Source organism: Phycodurus eques, chromosome 9 (genome assembly GCF_024500275.1).
Source record: "Phycodurus eques isolate BA_2022a chromosome 9, UOR_Pequ_1.1, whole genome shotgun sequence".
NCBI lineage: Eukaryota > Metazoa > Chordata > Actinopteri > Syngnathiformes > Syngnathidae > Phycodurus > Phycodurus eques.
This window is the reverse complement of record NC_084533.1, coordinates 17319746-17332846: the sequence shown is the minus strand read 5'-3', so window position 1 is coordinate 17332846 and position 13101 is coordinate 17319746. Positions and strand designations below refer to the sequence as shown.

Sequence of the window (13101 nt, the reverse complement as noted above, 5' to 3'; positions counted from 1 at the left end):
CATTGAGTTGTTCTCATTCCAAAGCGATTATCAACTTTATCAGAAGTGCATATACTCTTTGTCAAATAAAACTGCATAGAAACGAGTTAAGAGAGAAAAAGACAGCCTGTTGGATGCAACAAATTAACCGGTAGCATCATATTTGAAAATGCTTGAGACAATAGGGATACAGGCAGAGGAAACGATTGACCAGCACTCAGTCCACTGTGAAAACGTTCTTCCACATACTGACTCCATGGTGTTCTTGAAGTTAGTGGCACAATTACTGAGCCAGAGGAGAACAAGGTGCTCATCGAGAGGTGCAAATGCTACAGCTCGATGATCATAGCACAAAAAAAATAAAAAAATAATAAAAAAAAAGTGTGTGGTACCTTGTGAGTAGTTTATTCGAGGATTGATAGCATCATCACTTTGTTCCTATACCAGGATTCTATTGTTTACTTGTAGATGTATCTATCCACAATTTAATAGTAAGAAAAGTGAGGGCTGTAGCTGAAGATAATCAACAATAAGTAAAAGGTTGAACACAAGCTGCTCCAACCTCATGTTTCAGATTTCAATTTTTTTCCCTCATTTTCATGAAACCTTACTTGTGAACTGTACAGGCAATTTTTCAAGTAACATTTCAACATTGACCCCGTAGCATCTATATGGTAAAAGTAAAACCAAGATTCCAGTTACACGGGAGTCAACAGGAGCCAGGCCCACAATAAACACACCTGAGCTTCCATGAAGAAAGTACATCAATTGGTGGGGCTCTTTCATTGACAGTGAAAATTGTTCATTTTTTTTGTTGCAAATATTGCATTTTCCCTGTACTATTTCACATGAAAAGAGACACATTTTCACCTTGTGGATAACAACAACATTGGCAGCAAAGTAGCAGGAAAGTAGTTACTGAAAAAATTATATTGTCTACTAACGTGACGAAGAGTGACTTAGTTTAAAATGAAAAATGACATCAGACTTCAACATTTTGAGTTTCAAAACTACAAACTGCTTTGAATGCAAGGCAGCTTCTTCCCTTCACACCCCTTGATCCTTCTTTTAGAATTTGTAGGTATAATATGTAGGCAGAAATGTGTAAAATGCAGAGGTAGATTATTGACAGATATTCTGGTAAAGCTGATGTTGATATTTTGCAGAATCTGCAATATGCTGCAAAAAGCCCAATAAAAAGCAAAAAAAGCAGGCTTTGATGTTGGCTCAACTAAACTCCAGTGGGATTTGTTGAAGTTTGCAAGTGAAACTGAAATTGTGTGTGCATCTTTTAAGGCATATTGTTCCAAGTGGTTAGCACATCTGGCTCACAGTTGTGAGGTTCTTGGTTCGAATATCAGCTCGGGCCCTCCTGTGTGGAGTTTGCACATTCTCCCTGTGCTTGTGTGGGGTTTCTCTGACTACTCCGGCTTCCCCTGATATTCCAAACACACGCCTGTTCATTCATTGAATACTCAGCGTGCGAATGTTTGTTAGTCTATACGTGCCCTGTGATTGATTGGAAACCACACACCTTCTCTTGCCCAACGTCAACTGGGATAAGTTCCAGTTCACTTGCGGCCCTCATGAGGACAAGTGGTATAGAAAGATGGACACAGCTAAAATGTAAACAATCATAGGATGCCACTGATACAAGGGAGCAGATGTAGAGATGAAGAGCGCTAGAGGGGATAAGATGAGATCAGAAGTTCAGGAGGAGGTGGTTGTTAGGGTAAAGAGGAGCAGAACGGTGTGCTGAGATTAAGAGCCAGTAGAGTAGAATGTGTGTGATGATAAGAGTGAGAGAGAACAGTCAAACTGGAAAGTGTTGAAGGATGTGCAATTGTACTGAAGCATCATGTTCATTTCAGAGTGAAGGTGAGTGAGGCAGGATTGAGTGGGATGCAGTGCACAAGAGGGAGGGGAGAGGAGGAAGGAGGGCGTTAGACAACAACTCTGTTAGGAGATGACAGCAGCTGTGCAGAGACGCAGGGAGATGCACAGACAGTGAAACAAGAAACATTACTGACACACCAGGACCAGATGAGTGCTTCATTGGTGGATTGAGGTATAACACTTGGATGCGACTACAACTAAGAGATGAAAGAGACCAATCTCCTTTATTGGACACAGTAGAGCCAAAAAACTGGACGAGGAAACAAAGGAAGAAGGAAAAAAGAAGAACAGGTGGACAAAGAAATCCAAAAGGTCTTTGGTGCCGTACGAAAACGGGTAAGAAAAAGCCAGACAAAACAAAAACAAAATGACTAAACTCTCTTGCCTAAATGTCATAAAAATGTAATACAAAGTGGACATGCATTCACAAGAATGGCAAGGTGGTGTAAGTCTTTTTTATGCATTTGAGCAAGTAAAAAGCATCTCAAGGATTAAGGGAAGCAACAAAAAGAACAGACTAAGATGTAGAAAGATAAACAAGCGGAATGAAAACAGTAAAAAAAAAATGCAGATATGCATTTTTCATAGCTGACTGCAGAGAAACAAATGACACCTAATGTCTTAACTCTCATAACAGCCATTAGCAAGGGAAATCAATGTTGCCATAAACATCGTTTAGAATGGCACCGCTGCTTGAATAATCGATAGCTGGAACAGCTTTGCCTTCAGTAACATATTAGTGCAACAAGACCATTTATTTGGGAATTGCTGGAAACGAGCCAGTCAGATTTTGCAGATGTTTATGAGAAGGAGAATGAAGTCTATTAGTGACAGGCAGGGAGATTCATTTCGGGGACATTGCTACGAGGGAGTAACTCACAAGACAATGAGTTGATGAGTTAGTGACAGAATTAGTTATCGGAATGTCTTTGTGAATAAACCATGAGCCAACGGCCCCATAAATCAGCAGCTGACACGTTGCCTGACACTTGCATACAGGAAAAAGAAACAACCATTTAATATTCATTTCCCGTCACCCACTTTATGTGCTGAGTAGATATACAGTACAGCAATAGTCATGGCCCAGGAAGGCGTCAATCAATACAAGTTCCCCACATGCTACATCTACAAGAAAGCCAAAGTCCAGTTTTGTCACATCAAATGATTACACTTCTAAAAATTCACTCCAGTTTGTATCACATTTTGGTGAGACCTCTGGGATCTCTCCAAGGTCCAACACAATCCATTCCAAGGCCCAACTATAACCATCATAAAACCTTTATTCAATGTAAGGGGAATTGTTGCTCACATTTTAACTTCCTTGACTGCCATACAAGTGTAAAAATAAGTTAATCGGTGTTATTATGAAACAAACAAACAAACAACAAAACTAGACTTTACGCCGATCTGATCGGTGTTATCGGTATCGGCCGATAATTAGCATTTTATGCTGATCGGCTGATCATGTCATAAGTCGCCGATCCGATCAATGACTTCATCGATCGGCTCCGCACAAGACATTTAACTCCGCATCTTTGTCACGTATGAATCCAAAAGCTTGTTTATTTTTAGCCTTGTCATGTGTCTTGTTGCGCAGTACTGTAACTATTTGACGGCCAATAAAGTTTTTTCAATCCTGTCGGTGAAAAAACACGTCGTCGGTGTGGGACTATTTTGCGGTCTCAGACAAACAACACGTAAGTTATTTGGAGTCTGTGCATAACAGAAGTACGTTGTGGGGAACGTCATCTAAATGCTTCAACAACAAATTTGATCGAGCACCTGAAGAATGAACACGAGGAGCATGCCGCGTTCAAGCAACACAGCGTGGGGCGGGGGAGTCCAACGGATTCAAACTCTGGAAAACACCCGTCCATATAGCCGGGACAGTGAGGTTACAGTAAGCATGTCATTAACAGTATTCATTAATTTAATTGCAATAAAGTAAATTAATTACAGTAAGTTAGCACCCATTATTTCTGTCCTGTTGTAATGTCGATTTGACCTTAATTTATGTCAGTGGCCAATCCTTGAATGCCCCCTAGAGGTCATTGGTGTTTTAACTTTTGTCTAAAATGCTCGAGAATAATTTGAGCTGGGACGGCTCCAGCACTCCCGCAACCCTTGTGAGGATAAGCTGTACAGAAAATGGATGGATGGATGAATACAGTATACAGTACACAAGTATATGCAATAAATGAACAAGTCATGTAAATAGACACATTGCTCCATCTTGTGATCGGATCGGTTATCGTTTTTTTTAAACTTAGTGATCGGCCCCAAAAATGCTGATCGTGTAAAGCCTCCCAGAAATCCTGATCGTGTAAAGCCTAAAAAAAAAAACCAGTAAAACACATTTTAACTTAAGGATGACTCTGCATTGCAGATGCCTCACACATTTAATTTTTGCGGTGATGTTATTTACTAATTTTTGCCTAATCCTGCTCAATAGCAAATGCCATCCTTGGCGATATATCCTTGGCGATATGAGCAAAACAAATGTCTTACTAATTTTATAAATTTTTCATGGGCAAATGTTTCTAAACTTTTTTCTTAACTGTTTCTGCTTTTATCAAGCTGGACTTGTGACTGACACCGTATACTGTATGCCATCCTATTACAAATACAGTATGCACGATGACTCATGGACAGTGAGCATCTGTTCACATTTCTTGTTGCTCAGCTGCTGATCCAAAATGTTTGTCCAGCTGCCTACAACACTGATCATGTGCCTGACCTTCATGCTTGGGTGAGACACTCCAGCTCCACAATTCTTGCGTTGGAGAGAGCTGAAATTGATTTTACGTTTCTGTCTGTGGTCCCCAGTACTTGCATGTTCCCCGGACATCACTGGGGGGAATGGAACGACTCCCAGCTCCTGCCAACCATTCAAAAGCTGATGAAAGGATACAACCGCTACCTAAGACCCAATTTCAATGGTAGAACCAATCTACTAACCAACGGTTTATCTGTTAGTATTGCCCATACAGTGCTTGCCAAACCTTCTTGTGTCTCTCTGCTAGAGGGTCCTGTGGAAATTGGGATGAGTCTCGACATTGCGAGCATCGATGCCATTTCTGAAATCAATATGGTACAATACTCCTACAAGTACTTTTGAGCAGGACAATATGTCTGTGTGCGAAGAAGCAACAAAGAATTGTGGGTGTTTTTGATTTAAGACACTAAGGTGTGTCTTTCCAGGACTACACTGCAACTATTTTTCTGCGCCAGCGGTGGCGTGATTCCAGACTGGTGTTCCCAGGGAACGAGAGTGTCAGCGTGGATGGACGCCTGGTTTCACTGCTCTGGATTCCCGACACCTTCATTCCTGACTCAAAGCGCTCCTTCCTGCATGACGTGACGGTGGAAAATCGCCTCATACGCATCTTCAGCAACGGGACGGTTCTCTATGCACTTCGGTACATTTCCCCAATTTGCTTCACACACCGACACATTCGCACAAATAAAGATGTACAAAATGTACCGAAAGAGCGAATGCATCATGCTGAAGTGCTTAGGAAGCGATCTGAGGTTTCATTAGACGGTCTTGAAGCTGCAGCAACCTCGTAGCTAAGTCAGAGAGAGTTACTGGCATCAAAAACTTGGTCTACTAGAATTTAGGGGTGCCACCCTGGGTTTGTGGCCCCCTTAAAAGTAATTCCCCTTGGGTTGGAGGGGTTTCCCCATGATGGCTTTGTCGCTAGTCTCTAGAGGGAGGCTAAATCTAGGTTGACATCATCACTGTAAGCTCTACAAACAAATTTAGACAGTTTTCTGACATGCAGTAGATACTATTGATTTATTGAGGAAAAATAATGTACACAAATTCTAAATTGTTATCTCAACAGCATCACAGCTACCATCGCCTGCAACATGGACCTCACCAAATACCCCATGGACAGACAGGTGTGCACCCTGCAGTTAGAAAGCTGTGAGTAACTGAACTCCAACTCACCCACATCCACCATACTCTCCCACTGTGTGATGGCCACTATCATCACCATCTTCCTCCTATCATCATCATCATCATCATAATCATCATTGTAGTAAGTATGACATTGAATACAAAAGGCTGTATTTGGAGTACACAAGACTCAAAAACAAGTGTTGTGTTACTATGTGTGTAATCAGGGGGCTACAACCTGCAGGATGTTGTTTTTTACTGGACCAGAGGGAATGATTCAGTGAAGGGTCTGGACACACTGCGGCTGGCTCAGTATAGTGTGGAGAGCTACTACACATCTGTGTCAGAGGCTGTGTATGAGACCGGTAGGTCTGCTGCATACACTTGGAAACTATGATGGATTTTAAAATGGTTAGCGTCTGTGTTTACGTGTATGTGTGTTTCTTCACAGGACAATACCCCAAGCTGATGCTGCATTTTGCACTGCGCAGAAACGTGTTGTTCTTTATCTTGGAGACGTATGTTCCCTCGACTCTCTTGGTGGTTCTCTCCTGGGTTTCATTCTGGATCAGCCAGTCCTCTGTACCAGCCAGGACCTGCATTGGTTAGTAGCAGATTAAATCCAGTCAGATGTGGGAATGGGAATCGAAACCCAGTTGTTTTTCTAGAACCGGTTACCAGTTATTCGATTCCTAGGAATCGTTTGTTTACTTGCTTGACGATTCTGCTTATCGATTCCTCTTATGTCACAAATGAGGAATGATGTCTCTCTGAAGAAATGTATTTTGAATCGGAATCTACCGTACAATATAACCCTCTTTCATTTACAGTATATCGTTATATTGATGTATGGGGCATTATGTTCCCTCGGTTGCTCCACCAATGCAACACCAACACCAACCTACACCAAAACAGAAACAGTAACTCAACAGTTGCTTTTCTATCAATTCATCCTTGTGCATCACTCTTCAAGCATGACCAATAAACCCACGCTTAATCCAACTGTTACAATTTAACAGTTGGATTGAGCGTGAATCGATGCCTGGAGAGTGGGGCGTGGCAACTTTTTCTGTTACGATGGTCATGTGTGTGCTGAGTTCAATAAATGGAGAAACGTGCAACGGATGCCAGACTCTGCTGTGCAAAAGTACGATAGTACGTTAGACCAACATCACACTTGTACACCAAGATAGAATGAGTTCCTGAGTTTTTAAGTGACAAGAGTTACATTAGACGCACACATCTCAGATGCTACACTAACGTAGTATTAAAAATGAATGAATATTAATGTAACTGCTGCAATGCTACTACATTACCTGCAAATACTCATTTGCAGCACTGCTAGAGGAGCATGGATGTAATATTGTACATGACACTACATTACCATGTGCACAACAGTGTATTTCTTGAAAACTGGTTGTACTAACAGGTATTTTAAATGGTATTTTTCCACTGGATATTTGTGTTTTATTGTATTTTTCTTTATCTTTTATCCATTTAATTGTTTTTCTATATGAAATGTGTTTTAAAGAGAAAAGATCCCAAAAAATTGTCATCAATTTAATTATAAGGAAAAAATACTATATCAGGATGAACTTCATATCGTTATCAGGATATAAAATTACCTGTAATTTTGTCCATATTGCACCACACTATGCAGAAACATCTTTTCTGTTATTTCGTATAATGACATATACAATATACTAATGATAATGACCTCACTGATGTCATATATCATTTGTATGTTTTATTTTCTCCCCCAATGAGAATCGATAAGGAATCGGGAAGGGGATCATAGAATCATCAGATTTGGTTCTGTAATAGACTTTGAGTTAGTATGATTTTCAAGAGAAATCCCAAAAGTAAACCACCCGTTTATGGTGGATTAGCTGGAGAATAATGGAATTAGGAGACTCCTGTGACTGTAATCTGCTTTGTAGAAAGGTAATGAGAACTTGGAGGGCTGCGATTGGCTGGCAACCTGTTATAGAAAATGGTTGCATAGCGCTGGGAGGGTGAAAGAATAAGTTTTAAACTCACAAGAGTCACAATTCAGGGGAGTTTTCAGTTTTTAGCCTCACTTCACGAACCACCCCGCTGAAGTCTGACCAAGCGATTGTCAAACATGGCCATTCATAGTTCATGCGATCTTGAAAGTGTGTAGTTATGATAAATGGTCACAGAGAACGCTGTACAGCTTCAACAAAATAGCAGCGCTTGCAATACTAAGTTAGCATTAGCACTGTAAACCTGCCACCGTTAGCCACGGCTGCTTATGGTTGTAGCATCATAGCATGACTTACTCATTGTAATAGAGTGCAACTATAACACTACATGTATTGAAGTTTTACTTTTTGGAGTGTACAATCAATTAGAAATAAAAAATGTCAAACTTACCTGTTGAGCAGCAATGTTGCCTCTGCTGCCTGAGGCCCCTTTTCTCTGCTTCTGTTTGCTCATGTTGCCCTGTTGTTAGCAAACCAAGGACGGGCATTTATTTATTTTTCATGGTGGATATTTCTAAATAATCATCAAAGCTTCTGGAGTTCAAGCTAACAGGTCAGTGTGAGGCTGCGGATGTGTGCTGGTGACCGGAGTGTGCACGGCAAACGACTGACACGACATTGGTCATGCCTTCTGTCTCCGATAGATTGATCTTCCTCCGATGGAGTGGTCTCTAAAAAATATATACTGCAAACGCTCCCTTTAAATGAAACAGTGATCTGTTCATAGGTGTTACTACAGTCCTGACAATGACTACTCTTATGATGGGCGCCCGCACCTCCCTGCCAAATGCCAACTGCTTCATTAAGGCCATAGACGTCTACCTGGGCATTTGCTTCACCTTCATCTTTGGTGCTCTGTTGGAGTATGCCTGCGCTCACTTCTATACCATGCAAGGCCAGACCCTAGCGGACTTGCACAGGGTGGGCCAAATGTTCAAAGTTAAAAAATACAATGTTGTCATATTGACATACTGAGAGCAACCCTCTTTCTTTTAGGATCTCGCGAGAGAGTTCAACGAGTCCAGTGGCAATGGCTCCATCCCCATCGTCAGTTCCACTCAACCGAAGAATTCTGTGAAAGTGAGCTCCCCTGCTGAGGAACCCACACAACAGTCAGCAAACAGCGACATAATGACCACCAGTGAACCCAAGGAAGAAAAACCAGCTCATGTCTGCAGCTTGTCATCACTGAAAGATGCTTCAAAGAGGGCAGCGTCCATCTTCACTGTGGAAAATCCACACAACATTGATCGTCATGCTCGCACCGTTTTCCCCATGGCATTCCTTTTCATCAATATTCTCTACTGGCTTTATTATCTCTTTCTCTGAGAGCTGGTTGCAAGCTGCTGCTGAGTTCATTTCACCATCCTGCAGCTGCTTTGCATTCCCGATGGAGACACTAGGCCAGTCGCTTGGATCTGAAGTCATCATACATGCTTTTGGTTGACAAGTGGTATGTAAAAAAGAAGAAAAAAAAACATAACTTTCAACGAGATGTAAAAAGCAGCTGTCAGTACTAGAAACCACATCTACAGCATATCATACACATGATTCTACCAAGCCTGTAATTTGTCTATTGACTGGCAAATCAAACAAGAATAAGTCCACTAGCTTTAAAAAAAAAAAAAAAAGTCTGTTTTCGCTGCATCACACTTTGTGTTCCATGTGATTGCCTTTGTTGTTTTTAATACATTGTTTGTACAAGACCATATTCCGTAATTACCTTCACAACTTGTAACATTAGAATAATAAAAATGTGATGCAGGACAAGCTGGTGTACTGTTTTGTTTTGGATAATTGATGGTATTATAATTTCAGGACGAGCAAATGAAGAACAAATTCTCATTATGTTACCATAACAATAATAATTGTAAAAACTTGTTTCGTACTATGACATTAAATGTCATGAACAGGCAAGAATCAGAACAAACAAAAGGGTGGAAAAAGAACATTTGTTAAACAAAGGAAAATTACATTTAATTGGGTATCTTTTTAAACTGGGGATCAGTGTTGCAATGTTATTAAAGTGGGTCATGGCTTTAAATAACAGAAATCCATTTAATGACTTTAAGGGCCTGCAGACACCCAGGGCAGAGAATCTTAAAGTGCAAAGGTTTTACAGGCAAATTTTAAAGAAAACATTTTCCCACTTAGACCGGACTGAGTTACATGTTTGCATCACACCTCTTGACGAATGGCTTACCTATCAATGGCAGTGACCATCTGTGACTTAAAATAAGTCAAATGGACACGAGTGTGTTTAGAACCTAAACAAATATCACAAGTAGCAAAGCATGTCTTTTTAAAGATGGCAGAATCAAGATATCAGGATCCTTATGAGTATGTCTTTTGATAACATAGACTTGAACAATACATGCATGTATGCATTTTCTGAGCCGCTTCTCCTCACACTCGCGGGAGTGCTGGAGCCTGTCCCAGCTATCATCGGGCAGGAGGCGGGGTACACCCTGAACTGGTTTGAACAATACACAAAGCAAAAAAACAAAAAATCAACAGGAAACTAGTCATAAAAAAGAATAACAGTATTCAATGCTTGATCTACCTCTCAATTGTCTTTTCCCATACAAAATCATAACTCATGAATGTAACACTTGAGCCAATACAATCTTGCATTTACACGCATTCACACTATGATTTACAACCTTCAGCTACCTTATCTACTCTGTGCTTACCACGTTCAATTCTGCATTATTGCATTATACAATTTTAATGACTGTCTTCAGATTTCTGAAACATTACAGAAGATGTACCTCCACCTAGTGGCTGTTTTCTTTCATTACAAATTCGATTTTTGCACGTCTGTGCTGAATTCTATGAGACGTTTTCACATTCCAACTGTTGCATCAGTTCCATTTACTGGAAGTACTTCCGCTGCATTTAAGTTCTTTTCTTTGATTCCCATTCCTGCAAAACAGTAAGGCAACATGAAAATGATACAAAGCAAAACAAAAGTGCACAGTACACAACACTTGATACTCTTTCATCACACAGTGGTATTGAAACAAAATCTGCCTTTATGGAGAAAATAATACAAATGTTAAAAGCCACAAGCTGCATATCAAGCATAATGAAATAATACCTAATATTACAAAGTTGACATCAGCATAAGTTAAGTGGTCATTATTTTATTGGAAAATAATTTTTGATACAGTTCTTGTATTGGATCTACTTATTGTATTATTTGTTCACTGCGGGCAGGTGAGCATACATAGAAGTGAGTGTCAGAGTTACCTTAGCCTTTTGCATGACAGTTCCTGAAGATGAAGCATACACAGAGGGAGGTCTCTTGCGCATTTCAGAGGCACAGTTTACTGGTAAACTATCACTGTAGAGATTATGATTTTTCTTTCTGGGCCCCTATACAAAATGAACAAATTGATCGATTGTATGAGAAGTCAAGAGTGGGTCAAAATAAACAATCCTCCATTTAAAATACCTTGACAGGTGGGAGATTCTCCACGGGTGCACCCAGGGCTCCGCCTGCCAGGCTTTTCTTTATGTTTTCTTTGACGTGGGACAGTCGCAACTCCAGGTCTACTCGTGCTGCTTCCTTAGCCCGACAAGCCTCTTCCAACTGGGACACACGCTGGTTCAAGAGGAGACCTCTCTTCTCTGTCCACGCACACACATACACTTGGGTTACAATCACAGTGCACGTCTTATATTTGAACTTTGTATTGCTCAATTGTTACACTTTTATAAATTTTCTAGCTCAATTGTCCTTATTAGTTTCACGGGTAAACTGGACTGAACTTTAACACCCTGGACTGGTTGGCAGTCAATCGCAGCACACATAGAGACAATCAACAATTTATACTCGTGAGCAGTTTAAAGTCTTCAATTATCCTAACATGAATGTTTTTGGAATGCAGGAGAGGGTCAACGTAAGATGAGAAAATCCATGCAAGCATGCGGAGAAAATCCAAACTCCGGGCAGGAAGGCCAGAGCGAATAATCAAAACACAAACCCAAGAACTGTGAGGTAGGGGTCCTAAACACTAGCACATCGTGCTGCCCGCTTTTATATTCTTATTATTATCTGCTGGGAGCATCCCAGTAGTTGACAAAACTACTACTGTCTCAATTGCTTCCAGACACTATTAACGAAGAACTGATTCCACAAAACCTATTCAAAGCTTAACAATTGATGAATCGATTATTATGCCCATCCCTACACCATACACTCACTGGTCACAAGATGAATGAAGTACATGCAATCTGTGTCAGTGTGCTGTATCAAAAACTCTGGTGCAATGACAAATAATATAACACTGTGATTGGCACTGTGAAACAGTTATTAATATAATAACTTACAGGGCAATGTAGCCTCAGAAAGAAAGACTTATTTTCTACTTATTTTCAACATAATAAATGATCATGATATAAAATTTCCTTAATAATGATACTGTATATTAGTAAAATAGCCTTATCAGTACAAGTCTACATTGCAGGCCTTTTGCAGATTTATCCATATAATATTCTCCTCTTTCACTATTTACAACACATTCTTTGTGATCATTGCCTTTCTTTTTTTTTTCAAATTTGTTGCATTGTCATCTTTTTTAAGGCAGCATACTGTATGTGATGCAGTTCTTGTAAGATTACTTAATGAAGTGTCCATAAAGTCTCTAGTTAGATTGTAAAATTCGCACATTAAATTTCACAATACAACTGTTTGCTGAGAACTCTGCACTGTTTCACATTTTCTTTCTATAATGGTTGATTTTTATATAATGAGGTTGCAACTGTGACTTGAAACCATCAGATTATATAGATTGACTCAATATTAAACTCGAGGAAATTAATAAATCAGTGAGGAATGCTAATTTGTTGATGTTTTATTTATCCTGGCAGGCAAATTCTGTTCCCACTCACTCTAAAATAATCTGGGCTAATGGAGGTCAGACTGCTGGGTCAGACAGAGGAGACGCATTCGACATGCAAGCTTGAGCAGGATTTCTAGATACAAGTTCAAGCAAAGCAGAGGAGCTGTAGGGATATAATGACCAAAAAAAAAAAAAAAAAAAAAGACAGATTTTGTTTTCTTTTTATCTTTCTTGATCTTCTTACCAGAAGCTGTTTGCAGCTGTTGCTTCAGCTCTCGCTTCTCCTGTCGGAGGGTCGAGAGCGTATTCCGAATCCCATCCCTCTTTCTTTCCAGCTCTTCTTTTTCTTTCAGGTAGCGCTTAGCATCCTCCTCTGCTCGTGTTTTCCCATACCTTCCATACTGGTTAGAATCTGAGGAGGGACGTCAGGTGAGAGGTACAAGTAGTTTATTCACAATCTTTTCTCACT

General features: G+C 40.2%; 2 protein-coding genes across 4 annotated transcripts in view; one reads left to right on the top strand and one right to left on the bottom strand.

Moving 5' to 3' along the window:
- Window positions 1-1977: 1977 nt before the first annotated feature.
- gabrp (gamma-aminobutyric acid type A receptor subunit pi) lies at window positions 1978-9508 on the top strand. Its single transcript, XM_061685489.1, has 11 exons — window positions 1978-2047; window positions 2113-2211; window positions 4453-4624; window positions 4702-4814; window positions 4899-4966; window positions 5077-5294; window positions 5724-5806; window positions 6007-6144; window positions 6231-6383; window positions 8513-8706; window positions 8782-9508. Exons 3-11 carry the CDS (start codon window positions 4572-4574, stop codon window positions 9112-9114), a joined length of 1353 nt encoding a protein of 450 aa, XP_061541473.1. The 5' UTR covers window positions 1978-2047; window positions 2113-2211; window positions 4453-4571; the 3' UTR covers window positions 9115-9508.
- A 315-nt stretch (window positions 9509-9823) lies between these two features.
- afap1l1a (actin filament associated protein 1-like 1a) overlaps window positions 9824-13101 on the bottom strand; it is a 33420-nt gene continuing 30142 nt past the window's right edge. For all 3 annotated transcript variants that reach the window (XM_061685488.1, XM_061685487.1, XM_061685486.1), the window contains 4 exons: window positions 12877-13044; window positions 11243-11418; window positions 11038-11163; window positions 9824-10710 (listed from right to left, as the gene is read on the bottom strand). In XM_061685488.1, coding sequence (XP_061541472.1) covers window positions 10684-10710; window positions 11038-11163; window positions 11243-11418; window positions 12877-13044 — 497 coding nt within the window. In that variant the 3' untranslated portion in view covers window positions 9824-10683. The remainder of the gene's footprint in view (window positions 10711-11037; window positions 11164-11242; window positions 11419-12876; window positions 13045-13101) is intronic.

Coding starts and splice junctions, on each gene's coding strand:
- gabrp (XM_061685489.1), top strand. CDS start 4,572: ATGTTTGTCCAGCTGCCTACAACACTGATCATGTGCCTGACCTTCATG. Junction 4,625..4,701: donor TGCCTGACCTTCATGCTTGG/GTGAGACACTCC, acceptor TGTGGTCCCCAG/TACTTGCATGTTCCCCGGAC. Junction 5,807..6,006: donor CACCCTGCAGTTAGAAAGCT/GTGAGTAACTGA, acceptor GTGTGTAATCAG/GGGGCTACAACCTGCAGGAT.